The 21,213-nt window shown below is 44.1% G+C and overlaps 1 protein-coding gene across 3 annotated transcripts in view; it reads right to left on the bottom strand.

Annotated features, from left to right (window-relative positions):
* Myb (MYB proto-oncogene, transcription factor) overlaps positions 1-11,492 on the bottom strand; it is a 37,468-nt gene extending 25,976 nt beyond the window's left edge. For all 3 annotated transcript variants that reach the window (XM_036169013.1, XM_036169016.1, XM_036169014.1), the window contains exons 1-6: positions 11,393-11,492; positions 6,941-7,058; positions 5,215-5,286; positions 3,598-3,690; positions 3,139-3,359; positions 1,166-1,400 (exon numbers count right to left, since the gene is read on the bottom strand). In XM_036169013.1, the coding sequence (XP_036024906.1) occupies positions 1,166-1,400; positions 3,139-3,359; positions 3,598-3,690; positions 5,215-5,286; positions 6,941-7,058; positions 11,393-11,415 (762 nt within the window). In that variant the 5' untranslated portion in view covers positions 11,416-11,492. The remainder of the gene's footprint in view (positions 1-1,165; positions 1,401-3,138; positions 3,360-3,597; positions 3,691-5,214; positions 5,287-6,940; positions 7,059-11,392) is intronic.
* Between the last annotated feature and the right edge of the window lie 9,721 nt (positions 11,493-21,213).

The following is a 21,213-nucleotide window of genomic DNA, read 5'->3' as shown; positions in this document are numbered from 1 at the left end:
CAGAAAGCATTCCTCAATCAGAGAAAGGAACAATGGAAAAAAGTATTCACGGATGTGTGAAAGAAGTTTTGAGAGACATCCATACCACTAGCTGTTTGTCACCAGGGATATTTTTCTTAGAATAATGTTGAGTTTTAATAAAAAGCACAGAAGCTTTTATGATAATTCATTCACCGGAGACCTTTCTGGAAATTCTGTAGTCAAATCTAAGAAATGGATAGAGCCAAGTAAGAACTATTCATGAATATGTTTTACATAACATTTGCATACTATCTTTGTAATTCTTGTCTTTTTTTTTTTTTTTTTTTTTGAGACAGGGTTTCTCTGTGTAGCCCTGGCTGTCCTGGAACTCACTCAGTAGACTAGGATGGCCTCTGACTCACAGGGATCTGCCTGCCCCTGCCTCCTAAGTGCTGGGATTAAAAGTGTGTGATACCACTACCTGGTGGCAAATTTTGTAATTTTTTTTTATTGAATCATCAGTTCTATGTTAAGCATTTCTTGATATTCTCCTCGTTAGCCTTCTCTCCCATATATTATAAAGGATTTCTTTTTCTAGCTATAAATGTCTAGAAATGGGGAAGGAATGATACCAGTTCAAATGAGGATAAAGGGAGATGCACAGAATCGATGTCACAATGCCCTTGACTCAGAGTAAGAAAGTAAACTGAATGTGTAAATGAATACATTTCCTTTAGCTCATTGCCAGAACTGGATTTACAGTCTCCCTGTGTATTTCAGAGTTTAGCTATCCCCTCTTTGTGATTTAAATGTAATATTACATTCATTTTTTCATATTGGAAAAGAAAAATATTGGACTATAAATCTACCTGCATTCACCCATTGTTAAGACTCGGCAATATTTTAAGGACATTTACATTCAAAGGCTAACTTGAAATAGGTTTGGAAAAGCAAGTTAGAATCAAATGCCTTAGACTCTTTTGCGCATTGCTTCCATTCAGGACAAACTACTCCCCACTCTTGTTTCCAGAAATTTAAGTCAGACTCAAGTGCATCCCCCCCTACCTCCTTCACTGGGTCTAGCTGAGGACCATCTGTGACCATGCTCATGCAGTTTCTATGAAAGCACACAACCGTAGAGTATTTTTGTGACCTGGAACCGCCATAACCATCTCTCTCTCCTAAGTTCTCAGGAAGGGCTTACATTTTGTGCTTCGGAAATGTGGTAATAGGGGTAGTCGCTGTTGACTGACGGCTGGCCAGTTGGAGAGAGCTGAGATGAAGGCGAAGGATGAGCAAAGCCCATCAGATGATTGTTCTTCGGGAAGCTGGCGGCCACTGGTGGCTGGCTGGCTTTGGAAGGCTCCTGCAGGTAGCCTTCCTGTTCCACCTTCCGGCGCATGGTGGAATTCCAATGATTCTTGATAGCATTATCAGTCCTGTGCAGAGATACACCACAAACAAACCTCACCAGAACGTTAATTCAGACTATGGTTAATTGACGGAAAACTGTTTCTAAAAGAAATCTTCTTCGTGGTTTCACTAACTAACTGCTATTTTCCCTTTTTAATTGTTTTGGTCTTTTCTATTGACAACCCATAGGTTTCTCTTACTACTGCAAGCCGGGATGCATGGAGTTGTCTGCAAATTTTACTTTCTTTTTAGCATTTTGACTCCTTGATAAAGGTGCATGCTCAATATAATAACCCTTCTCTAAATTCTGACTATTCATGTGCTACTGGACTTTAATACAACTTCAAGTCCCAGCTGTTATAAAGCCCTTATGTTGTGGCTTTTAGCAGGGTTGAGACACCACAGCAGGGACTTAGCTAAGCTTGAGAACAATGAGAAAGCCCCAGTGCCTACTCTTTACTCACAACTCTATGTACAAAGTTGGAATAAAAAAACCTCTATCACCTTTTGGAAACCACTCCCATCATTCTTTTAACTAAACAAATAGGATGATGCGGTAATGGAATTCTCCACCACCCTCAACAGGATCCCAAATGAAGGATGCTAGCCCCAGCATATTTTCTGCCTTTTGGGAGGGGTGGGTATTGTTTTCCTGAAACAGCAGTCTAGGCTGGCCTTGAATTCCAGATCTTTCGGCTTCTACCTCCTGAGTGCTGGTCATGATTACCGGCATGTGCTGCCTACCACACTTGACTACCTCATACAGTTTCAAACTGCACAGTGTTTACTAGAAACTCCACTCTTGGGAAAAGTTTCTCAGCTTAAAAAACAACATTCAAGACTCCTTTTTGCTATTTCCATGGGGGTGGGGAAATGTGTGTTTAAAAAGAGGAAGTTCAGATGCCCCTTTAATTTTTAGAAAAGTCAACAGCATATCCTGAGGCCACATGGGAGGAAAGACCTCCTTTGACCAGATCCATGACTTCTTGAAGCTCTCACGCCATGAGAAGCAGGGGGAGAATGCTTTGGCTATACTGGGACATACTAAATAAGCCATCTCTGACATGGTCTTTTGTCTACTTCAGGGTTAAGAAGCTCAAGAATAAAAATACTTAATATTTTTTCATTCAAAAGTTTGTAGTGAAAGTATTTCTTGAAAACAGATAAAAAATCAATTGTATACATAATATTTAAATATAGACAAGGGGTCAAAGGTGAACTTTCACAGTTATCCTTCACAAAGGGGCCATTTCCCTACCTTGCTCAGTAAAAAGAAGATGAAACACTGAAATTAGTTAAAAACCTGAAATAGGCATGATAATTCTATACAGAATTGTCCATATTCTGTATGTTATATTACTATATCACTATAGGAGAGGAATAACCAAAATGATTGCTGGTCACTCAACTGGCTGGATGAACTTGGACCACAACCAATCTCTGTGTTTTGGGTTTCCTTTTGGGTATCAAGAGTTTTCTGGCTTACACAATGCTTTGACATCCATGTTACTTAATCCTAACATTAGCTCATGAGATAGATCATTAGCTATTTTGCAAATGGAGACATGAAGGTTGAGGATATAAGGCTTGGCTGATGCTCATAAATAATAATTCCAAGATCTCTTCTACTTCCAAAACTTGACGACTCTGGTTTACCCAACAAAATGCTTATGATTGATAGAACATAATTCATCTACACACTCCAAATGTTCACTGGCCATCCCCTTGCTCTTCCCCATCAATGTATTTTTGACAAAGAATTACCGTCCAGGCAGTAGCTTTGCGATTTCTGCCCATCTGTTCCCCAGTCTCTTGTGTGCCTGGTAAATAATTCTGTCTTCCTCTTCTGTCCAGGAGGTTTTCTTAACTTCTGGATTCAAATGGTTGTGCCATCTCTCCCTACATTGTTTTCCAATCCTCCCTTTTAAGTGTTTGGCAATAACGGACCAACGTTTTGGGCCGTATTTCTGAACAAGCTCAATCACCTTCAGATAAACACAAAAATAATCTGTGTTTTAATGTTACAGAATGAGTCAGCGTCATCAAGCGTCAATGTTACAAGATCTTGAAAGAACTATAAAAATCCACTTTCATCCACTGGACATACAGGAGCAACCCCTTGACTTTCTGTTTGAACATTCAAATTGCTTCCTTGGAGATGAGAAATGTGTTTTAGAAATACTCTTAACTACAATTCACACATCTAATGGCAACAGAACTTACTCTCTGATCTTCTTCTTTGGTCCAGGGACCTTTGATGAGTTCAGGGTTTAGCACTTTCTGCCATCGGTGTTGGCACTGCACATCTGTCCGGTTCTAGACCAAGAATGCACCATCACAAAGATAAAATGTCATGAGCGCATGAAGACTTTGTTCAATATGAATTATACGTGGACAATACATAGTACAAACATTGAGAAACATTTAAAGGCCTGTAGAGAGAGCCCACCTATCTCACACTGATTCCAGACTAAAAACTGTATCTAAGTTGCTGCTAAGATTGGAGCCTGTGACTCATGAAGGCATACTTGTGTCATATGAATAAAAGGGATGTCTTATTGCACACATATACACCAACTTAACCTTAACCCAAGACTGTGGTTTGTATCTCCATGGCTTAAGGTGTGCTAGAGATTCCAAATTTCTAGGCTTCACTGAAAATCCATTTGAAAGAGTTAAAATGCTTCCCATTCAAACCGAAAGGCCACAAGCACTTATACTTAAGAGGAACGGAAACAGTAAAAGGTTGTCACTCTCTAAGAGCTCACAATCTTAGAAGAAGGGAAAGATAAAGAAGGGAACTGATTATCACAGAAGGCTGAAACTGACTTATCTGCAAGAAGAGATAGACAGAAGCAAAGTGCTGTTAGGGTTAAGGAGAGGAGGACCCCTTAAGATGAGGCATCACTTCCTTCAGAGGCGTCCAAGCGCTCTTGGTATGGCCTTTGGAGGACGCTCAGAAGTTTTAAGTGGGGAAGCAGAAAAGAACATTCTAGGGGGCAAAATCACCAGGAAGAAAAGCCCAGGGGAGAAAAAGCAGAAATGAATGCAACCAAACCTGCTTCTGGGGAGGAAGTAGGAAGCAGAGGGGGTAGTGGAGGGAGAGCAGATAGGAGAGCCTTCGGGTGGCAGGTCAAGGAAGTTCACTTACTTTGTGACCATCTATGTCACCACTGGGGCTAATTGTTGTTGTTTGTTTATGTAGTGCAGGAGATCAAAAGCCCAGGGTCTCAGGCACCCTAGGCAAGCACACTGCTAGTTAGTTAGGAATGGCTGCAGTTTAGAAAGCTCTACAAGCTAGTCGTGTCTGGATCTGGTAGAAAAGGTAGGAAGCCCCTGTGAAAGAGAGGGGAGGGCGGCCACCCTGGGGCCAGACCGTAGGAATGAAAAGGATGAGAAGGACTGTAAAGGAATCCCAGGCTCCCAACTCATCATTTAGATGGGGGCCGGGAGGGTATAAGTCAAAAGGCACTCTGGAATTTTAAACCCATAGACCAAAAAATATGGCTTTGATGAAAATGGGGAATTTAGAAGCTAAGTTGGAGAAAATACGAAGTTTAAAATTCTACCTTGTAGCCCATCAGACTGTTAGCTTATGTTATCAGGATAAGTTAAGACAAAACAAGAAGCCATTTTGGGGGGAAAAAATCAAAATCTCTTAATAGTATATTTGTAAACCTCAATGATATGTTGTGCGGTCAGAAATAAAAATTATGGATGGGCTCTCCCCCTTATGTCTACAGGAACAAATACACAGTATTTTAATAAACTCTCCAGGAACTTCTCTTTAAATCCAGAGGGAGATTTTTAGGTCCCCAAAGGAAACAATAACTAACTTACCGGCAGGTAATTGGCAATCACCTTCCAGTCGTCTGTCCCATTCTGTTCCACCAGCTTCTTCAGCTTTTCATCCTAAGGCATTTAAAGGCAATCCTAGGGTACCAGTGGTCTACTGAATAGCGCTGCTCAAGTTATAATGAACAGAGGAGCCAACCTCATGATCCAACAGGGGGAGGGGGGAATAGCTTCCAAAGGCACCCAAATAAAGCCAATATTAATGTCATAGACTGCTCTGAACACAGATTTAGTTACATGCACACTGAAGCTTTTACTCTGACACAGCTGTTGAATAGTTCTATAAACAGATTCATATTGTCATCTATAAAACATGAATGGAAGTATCAACAGGGTTATCTGGAGATTACACAATAGCATTATGCAAAGGAAGGAAGCCTGGCATGTGTCAGTGTTTAATAGATGGTGACTGTTGACACTTTCCCTGAATGAGGGAAAGTGAATTCCAATGTAAAACTCAGTTGCCATTCATCCAGGGCAAGAGCTAAGACTGTGAGTGAGACGTTTCCCATTAGCTCAACCTTATTCATATAAAAGCCAACAATACTTTACATGTTTAACTTGCAGGTGTGTTTAATTCAGGAAAGTCACCAAGGCTTTGTATCAATATGCTCAGAGTTTGTGAACGACCAAATATATCAGAACATGGAAGACACTAAACATTCTCAGGCAGTTGGGCTCTAACAGCTTAGCTCATCATCATACACCCACGGGTCACCATCCTGCTAGATCCCACATGCCTTCATAAACATAGCTTTCCTGGGTTTCTGCAATGAGGCCATTCACACATAAGGACAAGACAGACAGGAACTGGGAAACCATGGTTATCAACAGAGCTTCCATAGCCCAAGGGAGCAGCCCGGTGCCTGATCTTGATAGGTGGGATATGCATTTCCCAGGTGCTTCCCTGGGAGTCTTGCCCACCTGTTCTCAGTAGCTCCCAGTTTTAGAACACAATGAATTCCACAGTTCAATAAAGAAGAAGAAGAAACATTTCTTCATACATTAATGATTTTGTTCTTGAAAGAAGTGGGCATATCTTCACCCATTACTGGATGTCTTTAGAATAAGCTTTCACATACATAGGTCTATGAAGTATCATATGTAAAGAATATTAGATGTATATATTATGGCACGATGAATTCTATGACTGTTCTAGTTTATGAAGTAGCAATGCACTAATTTGTCTAGAGGACATTTGTTACTACCCTACATTTTAGCAAGTGATTTGGGGTTCAAGGAACACAAAGATGAAGAGACAACGTTAGTCCCGACCCTCAAGAGATGTTCTGCGAGCGTGTTGGGAAAGACATACTTTATTGATATATCAACATCAATAAAGTCAAGCATGCACTCAGTGGCCTGGGAACACAAGAGGGTGCATCTTAGCCCTAAAGATGGCAGCCAGTAATAGTTTTACAGGATACATAATGAAAAAGTATAAAAAGTGGTGGGGCTCCAGAATGAGAAATCGACAGGCAAAGCATAAAGGGGAAAGCTGAGAACATTCATAGAACAATAAATGATTTGGAAACAGATAGCAAAAGGAGCATGTTGGCAGAGGTAAGGGGGGAACATTCTGTATGGCATGTCAGGATAAAGTCTCCAAGAGTCTTCAGATGAGCCCAGGCAGCTGAGCTAAAACTTTGGTTTTCCCCCATTACACACTCAACAGTTTTCTTCATATGTTTTAATAAAAATGACTAGTTACCTCTTCCCTGGTCCACCTAGTTTTCCCCAAGTGACGCTTTCCAGATTTGGGAAGCAGCCCATCATAGTCATGGTCACACATCTCAATGTCTTCATCGTCCTCATCGCTACTGTATATGCTGCAGAAATAAGAATGGACAGACATGGGCTGGAAGCAAAGGATCTAAACTACTGGATTAGGAAACTCACACAAAAACTCTTCAGTGAGCTTTCCAAGGTCTACAAAGACCAAAACTTTGCAAACTTGCGCAATGGGGTTATTTTCTGCATTCTGTTGCTGTAGTGTTTGTAAACTGGTTCTGCTGTTACTGGTATCCACAGAGACACTAGGAGCCCTGGCACTTTCTACTGCTCTGCATGTTTGAACCTGCTGTTACTGTTAGACCAGTGGCAAGTTACACATCTGGCAACTTCCCAACCAATGGACGCCGAAGTGTAAAGCTCAATGTTAAGGACAATAAAAGGAACAAGAGCCCACATCCTTTTATATAAGTGCGTACTCAAACTCTTTGGCATACATCAAATCATTTAAATAGTTTCTGAACACAACGAAACAATCAATTATGTCCTAATAAAGCTGGTATTCTGTTAAAAAAAAAAAAACTAAAACAGAATATATTCAAAAGCATAATTGTGATCATCTCTTAAAGGCCATAATAATAGCGGGGGGAAAAAACCCCAAAAACTAAGCAGGAAGGGTTTCAAAACCCAGGAAAGGATACAGACATCAAACTGTTTTGTGATTAACATAAATAGCAAATCATTCAAAACTGAAGGTCTGGCCAACCCAACTCATGGCTGTGTTTACAATGCTGTTGCCAGAGTAACTAAGCACATTACTGGGGTACTGACTAGTCAGAATCCTACCTACTCTTGTTTGCTCTGTCTCTGACTGAATGGTGTCTAAAATATCTTACAATGTACCTAATTAAAAACCAAGGGGTTCCCCCAGACGAAATCTACAGGTTAAAAAAATTACTGTTTTCAAAACAGCCTTTTATTTTACTGAGTTGAGTAACACTGTGAATTCTGATGACTGCTGAAGTAACCCCAAACTTATCAATCATACACTGAACAGAGGAATTTTGCAGTTTAGTTTTAGTTATCATAAAACTTAAGATATGAATATTATCCACTTAGCAACTTCACTAAAATTCACCATTGTAAAACCGAAAAACCCATCAAATCCAGACCAATAAAATGATATAGAACAATTATATGAAAATTATGTTTAAAAAAGCAAACTTACATTCATAATAGATTTTGTCTTCCTAAACTAACTCACTAAATGTACATTTCCAGCTCCCTACAAGTTAAACAAAAGTGTTTACCAAACCCCTAAATAGTGATTCTCAGCGTTTAAAACTATTGTTTTGGGCAGCAAGCTAATGATTCTGGTTACAGAGTGGCAGGATGTGATCTAACCTTAAAATAACGTCACCAAAAAAAAAAAAAAAAAAATCCCACTAAACTATATTCATTTTTTTCCACTTAGTGTGAATCCTTTGAACCAAGAACAGTTTTCTTTCCTACAGTACACAGGAGACAGTAATAATAATTAAAAATTTTCCTCTTCGTATACAACAGTGTTATAAAGACACAAAGAAAAGAAGGAAGGAAGGAAGGGAGGGAGGGAGGGAGGGAGGGAGGGAGGGAGGAAGGAAGGAAGGAAGGAAGGAAGGAAGGAAGGAAGGAAGGAAGGAAGGAAGGAAGGAAGAGGAAAGAAAATCATAAGCCTAGAACTGTAGTAAATCAGTATCTTTCGGTGACAATTTCCTTTTTTGCTATGGAACTCCTTGGAAAGCCTTCCAAATGAAGCAGCCTTCCGTAAAGTATCAGGGATACCAAAAAAGCCGACGGGATCTGAAAGTGGAGCCACAAGATTTAAATCTCATTAGAATAGTCTTTTAGGTTTGGCAAGATCTGGAGATCAGAACTATGGACATTTTCCAAGCAAGTAATTGGGTTTTTCTCTGGTCAAAGCTTAAACTAAGAACAAGCAACATACTCAGTCACCCACAGGGGGCAGTCGACAGTCAGGTGAGGGTGAACTGGGCTCACAGGACCAGGGTTCTGGAAGCAAAGCTCGGCCAGCCCTGGTTCTGTCTGAACCTAGTTGTTTGATTTGGACAAATCTCTCTCCTTCTCGTGGATCCTGTCTTACACATTAGGGCGTCGATTCTATTTTATGAGGTACTTTCCAGAGCGCATGTCTCCACTGTCTTCCGTGCCTCTTAAAAAGCGAGCACTGAGCAGATGTGCAAAGCCAGAGTCTTGGGGTGAAACGTGGCATGTGACTCTTGCAGCTCCTGAAGGGCTCTGAGAGGCAGTGGGGCGAGTCCAGCCTTGGCAAGGGGATCGCCTTCGAGCTTTGCATGCAATTTCCTTGCTCTAAAATGACCTGGTCGCCTCAGTAGCATGATTAATTTCGACAAAGGACCTGAAATAACTTTTCCTTTATCTGCTCTGACAAGATCTCAGACCCAACAGTCAAAGGACTTTCAAAGGCTGATCTCAGGCTAGATGCTCTCGACTCCTCCACCTGCGAGAGCCTGTGTGGTTACAAGAGTACAACTATGAATATTGCATTCTATCAAGGAAACAACCCGTGCAAAGAAACGAAAAAGAGTTGCTGGGGGGTTGGGAAGAGGGAGGGGAACGGGAGGAAGTGCCTGTGGCCGCTTCATGATTCTAGAAAAGGGGTTCAGACTCATTTCGCTGACCTGGTTAATAATCCCTGCCGAGTTGACGCTCGCCCTGCAAGAAACGGCTCCGAGCCCGCAGCCGGGTTTCTCTTCCCCCTGAGTCAAGTTCAAGGCTCCCGCCCCTCCCCGCCGCCTCCCCTCTCCGCTACCTGCGAGCCGCAGGGAACCTGCGCGGCCACGCCCCGTGCAGACTAAACCTTAAGGCACCGAACCTGGGCCGCGCCACCTCGGAGCGCCCTTTCCCAACTCCCTCCGCCTGGTGCAGGTTTCAGCTTTCTACAGAACAGGTGACCCGGGCGCTGTCGGTTTAGGTCCCAAAAGCGAAAGGCGAAACGCCTTAAGGGGTGGCACTTGGGCTGGTGCAGCAGGCCAGGGGCCAGGCGCTGGGAGCCAAGATCCAAGGTCTCCCCAATTCACCACCCCCGTCTTGTTCCGATGCCCAGCGGTTGCCGCTCCCCGCCTGGCCCAGCCCGAGGGTGCGCTGCAGGGCCCACGCCCACGCTCTCTGCAACTTCCCAGAGCCCGCGCCCTGCAGGGCTAGTACCTGCTGGTTCCAAAAAAACAGATTAAGTTTAGCCAAAATCAAACCACCGGTGGAAAGGCAGGCGGATAGATTTTGTCTCCACGGACATGTGTGTGTGTGTGTGTGTGTGTGTGTGTGTGTGTGTGTGTGTGTGTGTGTGTGCGTTTATTTGCCAGACTCCCTACTTTAGGGTCGTCCCCTGGCCTTGCCAGAGGCGGGCTACCTAAGGCAGCTGGAGCAGAGTGCCGGGAGCAGCGGCGACCTCAGCTGCGTCCACGTGTGCGCGGGGCGCCTGGACCTCTTTCTGGCCAGGATCAGAGCCGCGGAGACGTAGCTCCGGGGACGCTGCAGCTGCCTTGGGTGTCTCCAGCACTTTGCGCCCAGTGACGGCCGCCACCGAGCCAATTCCCCGCATCCGTTGCTCGCTGGGAGCCCCGGTGTGTGTCCTCGGGAAATCCCGAGACCCGCAGGACCCAAGCTGTCAGCAACTGACAGTTCGGTCGAGCGCTCCCTTCTGTTTCTGATCTCTCTTCCCGAACGTGGGGCCAAAATGGAAAAGGATTGCACCCATCACCCCAACGAGCCGCGGTGACATGTGCGACGCGGGCGCGTGCCGTGTTTGCAGTAGAAATAAAAGCCTCTCCCAGAACAAGTGCTCAAATCTTCAAAAGCAGGGCTTAAAGCAATCTGCAAACCCATTTTATCCCCTAAAATCTTTGCCGCAGCCTGTCAGCTGACACCTTTCTTGCCTCCATAATGAATGAATGAAATTTAAATGAACTACCTGCAGCCACTAAACAATCCGGCCTTTTCCTATATCTGCCATATGCTCTTCAACTCCAAGTGCAAAAACATCTCAATGCATCCAGCAATTAGGCTGCGACTCCCTCGCCGACACTCGGGGCATCAAGCCAAACACCTGGTGGGCTTCCCCGGGTTTGATGTCCTGTCCTTGGCTGAAAACGTGCCCCCCCCCCCAAGAGAAACATCTCCCCACGTAACTTGCAAAAAAATAAATATATATGAGCCTCTGGGCATGCTTCCCACTGTACCGGTGCGCTTCTCCCAGAGAGTTTTCCATTCATCCATCTCCAGAGTGGCTTCTGCCACCAAGGCACCGACTGACAGCCCCGCAAACTATTTGGGAAGGAATCCCCACCTGCTCCCAGGTCCCTGGATCCCCGCGCACCCTTGCCCGAGGCCGCCCGCCCAGGCTCCCCGTTACCTGTGCCGGGGTCTCCGGGCCATGGCGAGGCGGGCCGGGGCTCCGCCAAGAGCCCCGGGGACCGCACCGGTTGCCGCCTCCCGCTGCCCTCCGCCTTGCCTGCGTCCTTCCCCGGCAGCGCAGCGGCGCTCCGCACGGCCGGGGCGAAGTTTCTCAGGAGAAAGGGGAGGAGAAGGAGGTCACGGAGGAGGAGGAGGAGAAGGAGGAGGAGGAAACAGGTTGATATTAAAGTGTAACTCTGTAAACAGATGCCATCAAACAAAGAGCTTTGGACACTCCCCCTCCCGCCAAATCTGGCGCCCCTGCAGTGCGCACGCGCCCTGCCCGCCGCCTCCGCGGTCGCCCAAGCTGCAGCCCGCCTGGCCGCCGCTCCCATTCGCCTCTCGCGCCGCGGTGCTGCTCCTGGCGCGCAGCGAGGCTGGGACGGCGGGCGGGCGGAGAGCCCGAGCTGGGGAGGGGCGGCCCGGGCCCGCCGCGGCGCCTTTTCCAGCACAAACCCCGCTCGTCGGCCCGGGTGGCGCCGGCCCTCGCCTGGTCCCGCTGATGCGGCTTTGGGGGGCTGCGGCAGCCGCAACGCGGTCGCTCCACTCTGCAGGCTCCAGGGCTGCCGAGCCCGAACCAGCAGCGCTTTGCATGGGTGGGGCAAACTCTCCTGCGTGGAGGGTTGGAACTGCACCCCCCTGGGAGACCGGGGTTTAAACTGCCCCCACACACACACTCCAATCTTAACCTGGGAGATGGGTTTAAACAGCTCGCACCTCTCCCCTACCCCGAGACACACACCCGGGAGCAGGGCGATAGAGAATGGCAACACACTTTTTTGTTTGTTTGTTTTTTGGCCCAAAGATATTTGGCTAGGTCCATCTTGTCACTTAGTTTTAAAGGGACATCTTAAATTCACTAATACGTGATAAAGGATTCTTAACTACAATGCCGCCCTGTGGCTGTGGCCTTTGACAGATAGGGCCCCCCGGGCTCATCTTTCACTCCCCTCCCGGATCCTGCAGCCCACACACGACCTACGTTTTGTCTGTCACAGGCCCTTCCTCCCTCCCTCCCTCACTTAGACTTTTGCCCCGGCCCCACCCACCCCAGGCGGTGCCCACCACTGGCTCCTCTGCCTCCTGCATAGTGCGCTCAGCGCCTCTGGCTTTGTGCGCTCGGGTTCAGCAACACACACACACACACACACACACACACACACACACACACACACACACACACACACACACACACCCCTGCTGGACATTTCCAGCTGGATCCCAAACAACCAGTCCCTAGCAGTTCTCAGGAAACCCAAGTTTGCACACATGAATTTAAAAAGCCAAATCAGCGTTTCTCAACTGGTGGGTCTCGACCCAAGGTGTGTGTGTGTGGGGGGGGGTGAGCCCAACTACCGGGTTTCTATCAGATAGCCTGCATATCAGATATTTACGTTTTGATTCATAGCAGTAGCAAAATTATAGTTATGAAGTCGCAACGAAAATAATCTTAAGGCTGGGGGTCACCACAACATGAGGAGCCTGTATTAAAGGAGCAGCTTTAAGAAGGTTGAGAACCACTGAGTTACAGAGGCATCTGTGTCGTGGTTACCTTAACTACAGGTTCCCAAAGGAGGAAAGCGCGAAGTGCTGAATTCATAAGGATTGGCAATTGGGGGATTTCAGGGGAGTTTTAGCGTTACTTCTGTTTATAAATCTGTACCCTTGGGGATTTTTTTTTTCTTTTCATTCTCAATATACACTAATTGATTTTGCCTTTAATCTTTTAGGAGTTTGAGACTTCTGCTGACTGGGTTTGTGAGTGTCCCAAGTGCCCTAACAGTTCAAACTTAGCTCGGAAAGCATTTTTTTTTTTTTCTTACTAAAAAAGCACGGTCTTACTGAAATGAGTCATGATTTTGTTAAATGGTGAAGCAAGCTGGGTTTCAAGACTTTATCTGGTGTTTGAAACGTTGCTTCTTAAAATTAGGTCTATAGTTTAATCGTTATGAAAACATGTCACAGCCAGTTTACTGCTCCTAAGGATGGCCAATCTTTCCTTCAGGAGAGAAGAAAATGGAACGCTGCTGTGAGAGGAAGCTTCAGTACTGTTCACGACGGCAAGCCACTTGCCAGTTAATATGTATTGGAAGCCAATACTTAGCTATAGATTCTGCACATCAGCAATAATCATTCACAAATCCACAAATTGGTGACAAACATCTAGGAGCTACTTACCCCTAAAGGGACTGTAGTCTGTCATGGTGTCATGCACCCAACTGGAATAGTTTCCTGAGTTTTTGAACCCTCCTGACAGGGATGTCACAGCTTCCTTTACAGAGTTCTTAGGAGGTATACCTACTTCATGATTCTGAAAATAACATCAACAACAAACCTTTAAGCAGAAAACACTTACTTCATATTTTCTTTATTGCCTTTGTATATTTTTATGTACGTGCCTTTGGGAATTCATAATATTCAAATATCACTATCAAAATTCCTGTCTGGGTGAAAAGGTATTTTTGAAGATGTTGCAGAATGTTTATTGTAGCTGTGTTTACATATTTCTGCCTCCATTCATAAGAATGGTAAATGCATTTTAGATAATAACTTTGTCACTCAGTTTTTTTTTAATTTATTTTTATACACTCATAAATGGGGCATTTTAGCTTTGGCAAGATGGGGATAGGACTAAGTTCAGATGCATCCTTTTAGTTGAGATGCACCACACAGGCAAGAAAATGTTTCTTCAAATGACAAGATGTTAAAAGGAAATGTTTTAGATTTGATGATTGTGCCGTATTTTCTTCTGGTTCCCCCTTCATTCTGCCTTCTCCTCTCTCTCCAAACCCTAATAATGTAAGACAAAACAAAACCTTATTACTGTTTTGTTTAACCCAAAGGTGGTTGTTCACCTCAAGCCATGCTGCTTCTCAATCTTGAATGCGCATCAGAACCCCTGGCTGCACCCAGTGCGTGATCCTGATCATCTGAGCTGTAGTAAGTCCGTTTCAGTAGGTTTGGGGAGTGCCAGACAAGCCACACTTCAACAAGTGTTCAAATGGTGCACCTGGGAGGAATCTCTGGACCACTAGTGACAATCTCAGTGGCTTCCACGTGTTTTTACCTTTGCTGGTTTTCTCCCACGGCCTTCCAGCTCTCCAGGGCCAAGTGTTCCAGCTCTCCACAGCTCATCTTCATAGGAAAGTTAGTGTCAGTGACCAAGAGGGCTGTTTCCAACCGGTTTGCTTAGCTTCTTATCTGAAACACAAAGGAAAAGGAATCGCTGGTCCCTGGCAGGCCTCTGTGGGCCTTTGTGGTTTTCCCTCACAAAAAAACAAGCTTCGGAAGCTTTTTTATTTTGTTTTGTTTTGTTTTGTTTTGTTTTGTTTACTTTCAATGTTGGAGGAAGGCTAAAGGAAGAAATGCATAGAAAAGATCCGAATTCCTGATGCTTTGCTTCTGGTCTTAAATAACAAATCGGCATCTCAAAGAGGAACATTATCAATGTTAGTTATAGCCCTGGGTCCAGGGGTACCAGGACTCTACCACCCACCTTTCCCACCCCCTCAACCCAATTTGCTCACAGCATTCAAGGAGAAGTAATTACAGAAAATACCAAATAGTTAAAGCACAGACAGTTCTTGGTCCTGTTGGTTAATGAAGAACAGCTGTGGCAGGTACACTTGAAATCAATAGATTTGCGATCATGCTCATGTTGACTCCCAGCAGACCTTCTAATCATAACAATGAAGCAAGCCCTGCCTGGGGCAGTGTGGTTCCTGGAGCCTCCAGAAAAGGTAGTGATCAAATGCATCGCTATCTTTAAATGATGGCTGGATTAGGCATTGCTTGTTTGTTTCTACTCTGCAGATTTCAATTGATTTATATGTTCCCCATAATAACCAACCCACATATGTTTATTAATGCTTGAACTGAGTCTTGAATCAAAGGTTTGAGTCTTTCTAGGAACAGGAAGGGGAAGGGTGATTTGGGCCGAAGAACTGAATCATGAATTAAAGGACAAACTCCAAGTTTAGGGAACATGGAGCTGTCCAGTGACCTGGCCTGAGGAGAACTTTGAAGACCAGCTTTGTGTGTGTGTGTGTGTGTGTGTGTGTGTGTCTATGTCTGTGTGTCTCTCTGTGTGTGTTTTGAATGGATAAGCTATCTTATCTGTGCATTTGGAATATTGTTTTAACACAATAATTGTCAGATGGATTAGAGTGAAAAGAGCCTGCCTGGCTGGCTAGCTGGTCTGAAGGTGGGCAATAGCCAACTGAAATGAAAAGGAGACAGAGTAGAGGACATTGCATAAACCGGAGACACAGTTTATAGAAATAGCATTAGGAATTTCAAAGAGGAGAGCATTTTAGATTTCAGTCTGTTGAGTTTGTAGTTTCTCATAGAAGAGACTGGAGCAACTTGTCAGTAGGCTGTAGAGACAGAGGGATGATGGAGAAGGTGCACCAGGACAGTATTGTGTTGGAGCTAAATTTCATCAGCTTGTTGTCAGACACCATTGCATAAAAGAGTGAAGCACAAGGCCAGAGTATATCTCAGTGAAAAAGCGCTTGCCCTGCATGTACAAAGCCCTAGGTCAGATCCCCACCACAAAAAAAGAATTAATAAGTAACTTCTAAGTAAACATTGCTTAAAAGAAAATATTTAAAACTCCCTACTTCCAATTTTACTACATTTTCTTCTGATACATTTCTATGATGGAAATACTATAAAACATGCTGTCTCTTTCTAATTTTGCGTTTCATGAATTATCTTAGCTTGAAATTGATTGTGGCTAGAGTGCATTCTACAAGTAGGAGCTGTTTCCTTGAGAAAACTCATTGTTTAACATTTGTTAAACAAGCACGTTGCTCAGCAATGCTGTTTTTAGGAGTTTGTTTGCATGAAGGCCACAATTACTTCCTATTACAAACTTGCTAATATGCAAACCTAGCATACAGAAAGTCATAAAGAATATGTAAAAGGTTGATAGAGGGTTAAGACTAAGAAATAGGGGTTAGGTGAGATAAATATTATATATAATATAATATGCAGTATTATTATAGTATATATTATCATATACTGTATATGAAATAATAAACAGTATTACAATATATATATAATACTATTATATGCTGTGGGATATCTTTCTGTATGCTGTGAGTATGTGTTGCTCTGATTGGTTAAATGAAGCTGCATCAGCCTATGGCAGAGCAGGATGGAGCCAGGCAGGAAAATCCAAGAGAGACAGTGGGAAGAGAAAGGAGAGGAAGGAGACGCCATGTCCAGGGAGCAGCATGTAATGGCACACAGGTAAATCCACAGAATACTTGGCAGCATATAAATTAACAGAAATGGGCTGAGTTTAGTTATAAGAGCTAGTTAGCAAGAAGCTTGAGCCATAGGTCATGGCCATACAGTTTGTAAATAATATAAGTCTCTGTGTGTTTATTTGGGTCTGAGTGGCTGCAGGATTGGGCAGGACACCGGAAAACTTCCAGGTACAATTATATATAATGTATGGAACTGGGGATTGAACACAGGACTTTGTACAGACTAGGCGTATGTATTACCTCTGAGCTACATCCCCAGACAAGATTTTTTTTTTTCATTTAATACAGTTTTTTAACTGATTTTAGGAGACTTTCCTTTGTTTTGAGAAAAAAAAACATTGTTGGGCAGCAACTTTCAAACATTTTTAACTGTCTCATAAGAAACACACCTTTGGGATGGTGCAGTAGTTACTGTTCTCACAAAAGACTGAAGTTTTGTTCTCAGCACCCACATCTATTAGCTCACAACTGCCTGTAATGCCAGCTCCAGGGTATCCAATGCCCTCTTCTGGACTCCCTAGGCACCTGCACACACATGCCTATACACACATAGGCACACACCCACAGACACAGACACAGACACACACACACACACACACACACACACACACACACACACACACACACAGAGTAAAATAAAACCTTTTCAAAAATATTTTTAAAAATCTTATGTCCTACCTACCTTATAGGCACACATACTTAAAAATAAGTTTTAGGGCTGGGGTTGGGGGTCAGTGGTAGAGTGTTTGCTCTGTGATTCCCTAAGTGAAATGTGTGTTTTACAAAGCAATGCTTACCCAAGGTGTGCAGGTGATGATTAACTCATGTAATCCCAGGAGAACAATCTTGAGCTCAGGCTGGCCTGGTCTACTTAGTGAGTGGCAGGTCAGCTGGAGTTGTATATGGAGATTAGTTCTCAAAAACCAAACAAAAAGGAACACATCAAGACAAGACAAAACAAAAGACATGCTGCTTCCTAGCACCATGAACTCTTGTTCTGGTCCTTCTATGTACATTTGTCAGGAACCCTAAATTGCTTTTGTGCCCTGTTTACAGGTGGCGACCGACAGTTTAGAAAGCCTGGTGCAGGCGGTGAAGGCCACACCTCTTTCTCTTTCAATAAATCCGCTTTGCAAAGTTACTAAGTTTTCTCCATGCCGTCTTTTCAAAGCTTGGAGGCAAGTCCTAAAATTCAGGTTACAGAAGTAATTTCTCTCTTGTCTCTCCTTTCAATTGCTCTGGGTCGGCTCTTCCTCTCCAAGTCTCCTACATATATACACATGTAAACCAGCAGTCTTCGGTCAGTTAATGGAACGCAAGCTTTTGTTCTTAGAAATACAAATAGGGGGGGGGGGGGGGGGGAAGGATGGCTCTGTGGTTAAGAGCACGGGTTGTTCTTCCTGAGGATCAGTTTGATTCTCAGCACCAGCGTGGCAGCTCACAACCATCTATAACCTCAGACCTAGGGGATCGGATGACATCCAGGCAAAGCACTCAGCCACATTAAATTAACTTTTTTTTTTTAAAAAAAAGAAGGAACTACAAATAGAAACACCCACAGAAAAAGCAAATGACATTTAGGGGCTTAATGAACAACAAAAACAGGTTTCCTAAGTCAAGTTCATCACACGTAAAGGCAGAATGGCATTTCCATGGGTTGTGTCATCTATGCCCCCAAGCCTGGAGGATGCACTTGTGATGTGACGGCTTCGAGGAGACAGGTCCCCCACAGGGTCCAGGTTTGGGATACTCCAGTTAGTGTCACTATGTGTGGAGGCTGAGAAGGTGTGGCCTTGCTGGAGGAAGCTTGTCCCTGGAGGCTGGCTTTGGAGTTTTCACGCTTGCCTTATTTCCAGTTTTCTCTCTCTGCTTTGTGCTCACAGTTGAGGATATAATCTCTCCAACTTCTTTCTCCAGTCCCCGAGCCTGTTGCTTGCCGCCATGTTTCCCTGCCACGATGGATTCTTATCCCTCAGGAGCTGGAGTTCAGAATAACGCCTTCTTCCATCAGTCACTTTTGGCCCTGATGTTTTATCCCAGTGACAGGTGACTACTACAGCAGCCAAGGTGTTTCTAGTCTTTACCATTCTCCCCTGTGAAATACGTGGGTCCTTGTTTCACCTCTGTGTACCTGAAGGTGTTCCCATAGCTCCTTATCGCTGATAAACACATGTAGAGTGTGTACTCAACACTACACTCTACCAGCCATGGACTTTTGGAAAGAAAGAAAGGAGCCTTTCGTTACATAATTCCTAGACACACACACACACACACACACACACACACACACACACACACACCACATGCACGCACACACGCATGCATGCACGCATGCCATCCTTTCCATCCCTGAACTGCCTCACAGCCTCCTAATTACTCCCCGCCACGGCCTCATTCTCCGCCATCCAGTCTACATCCCACTACTTGATGGATCTCATTATAAGCACTTTCAGCAACTTAGTCATCTGGGTAAAGACCTATAACTGGCTGCCTAATGTTGACAAGATAAGATCTGAACTCCTTAACTTGGCATTCCCTGTCTCAAGTTTGCTTGGCCTCTGTGCCTACACAGCCTTACCCCCAGGGGTGATGGTATAGAATAATTGGGATGGCTCATGCACCAGCCAATCAAAAGGGGCTTAGCTGTGGACAGCCTACAAAGCTCCTCTGGGGACACTGGCAGAATGCCATTTTGCCTCACAACCAACTTACCTTCCAACCTTAACTCCTACCAAATGTGTCTGCAACCCCTTACCAAAACAAACGAACAAAAATCCTGGGCACTCTGAGGCATTTGCTTACAACGTGCCTCCAGCTGGAAATGCTAGCCTTCCTTCTCTCTGCTTATCTAAGTGCTGGTCCTCCATGACCAAAGCAACATATAGAAGAGTTGATTTCTGCTGATGGTTCTAGAGGGGGACTCCATTTGGCGGAGGAGCCATGGCAACAGGAGGCTGAAGCAGGAGGCTGACTGATTGCATTTCCAAGTGCAAACACAAAGAAGAGAGACCGAACTGGAATCAGGGTGCAACTATAAACTCTCAAAGCCCACCCCCTACTGATGTTCTTCCTCCCCCAAGTCTGTACCTCCTAAAGGTTCCATAGCTTCCCTAAACAGTGCCACCAGCTGGGGACCCATTGTTCAAAACCGGGGCCTAGGGGGGACATTTCTCATTCAAAACACCACATTCCTTTCCCAAAGCCTTCCCAACAGTAGCCCACAGTTGACCCTCTCAGGAGTGCTGGGCTAGTTCCTACCTTTTCTGTAAGCCTTCCCCACCTGGACCCTGCCCTCTTTTGAGACAGTGTCTATGTAGGCCAGGCTGGACTCAAACTCTTTGTGAAGCATAAGAAGACCTTGAATTTCTGATCTTCTGGCTTCTACCCTCCTAAGTGTTCAGATATAGACATGCCTTACCACGTCTAGTTGATGCTGTTCTGGGGATTCGGATGCCCATGAGCATGTTGGGAAAATACTCTATCAACTAGTTATATTCCCAGCCTTCCTGCCTCTTTTTCAGGCTATTTACTCACTTTTCTCTACTTGTTTTCATAAGTGTGCTTTGCCAGCCTCATCAGGAGTCTTAGTATAAACTGGATGGCAGGAATTATCTTATCTTTAATCTCTCTACACATAAATGTTTATTGTGTGTGCTGTTGGCAATTGACAGGGAACTAGTTGAGACTGCTTGCATATTTGTTTATTTTAAACATACTTCTTTAAAGGATTTTATTTCTTTTTTCATTTTTATTATTTTCTCTTAAGTTTGTTTTGTTTTTATTTTATTTTATTTTATTTTATTTTATTTTATTTTATTTATTTTATGTGTATGAGTGTTTTGCCTCAATGCATATGTGTGTATCATATCCATGCTTCGTGCCTATGGAGTGGAATTCAGAAGAGAATTTCAGATGCTCTGGAACTAAAGTTATGAATTGTGACACATGTGGGTCCTAAGAATTGACCTTGGGTTCTCCGCAAGAGCAACAAGTGTTTTTAGCTTTTGAAACACCCCTCCAGTCCCTTCTTTTTACTATTTTTTTAATTATATAAATGTGCGTGTATCTATATGGGAGTATGTGCAATTGAGTACAGTTGCCTGTGGAAGCCAGAAGAGGGCAGTGGCTACCTTGGAGCTGGAGTTTCAGGTTCTATGAACTGAAATCGGGTCCTCTATGAGAGGACTACATGCTCTTAACTGCTAAGCCATCTGTCCAGCCTTATTTAAAACGCAATAATGCCTTTCCTTTGGGTTTGGTCATGTATTAGCTCACCTAATTCACTAGATCCTTTTTTCCCCATCTACTCGCTGTTTCCCTTAGCTTTGCTTTATTTGTTGGTGCTGGTAGTTTAACCCAGGGCCTTCTACACAGCAGGTAAGTGCTCTATCACTGAGCTATAGCCTCGTCCACCATTGTGATTACTATTTTTTCATCTTCCTATGGGATTTCTGAGACGGAGAAAGATGAATTGGTTTTCCTGGATCACCCATATGACTAACAG

Source organism: Onychomys torridus, chromosome 19, assembly GCF_903995425.1.
Source record: "Onychomys torridus chromosome 19, mOncTor1.1, whole genome shotgun sequence".
NCBI classification, from domain to species: Eukaryota; Metazoa; Chordata; class Mammalia; order Rodentia; family Cricetidae; genus Onychomys; species Onychomys torridus.
Note: the sequence above shows the minus strand (reverse complement) of the source record. Positions and strands in the feature narration are given on the sequence as shown.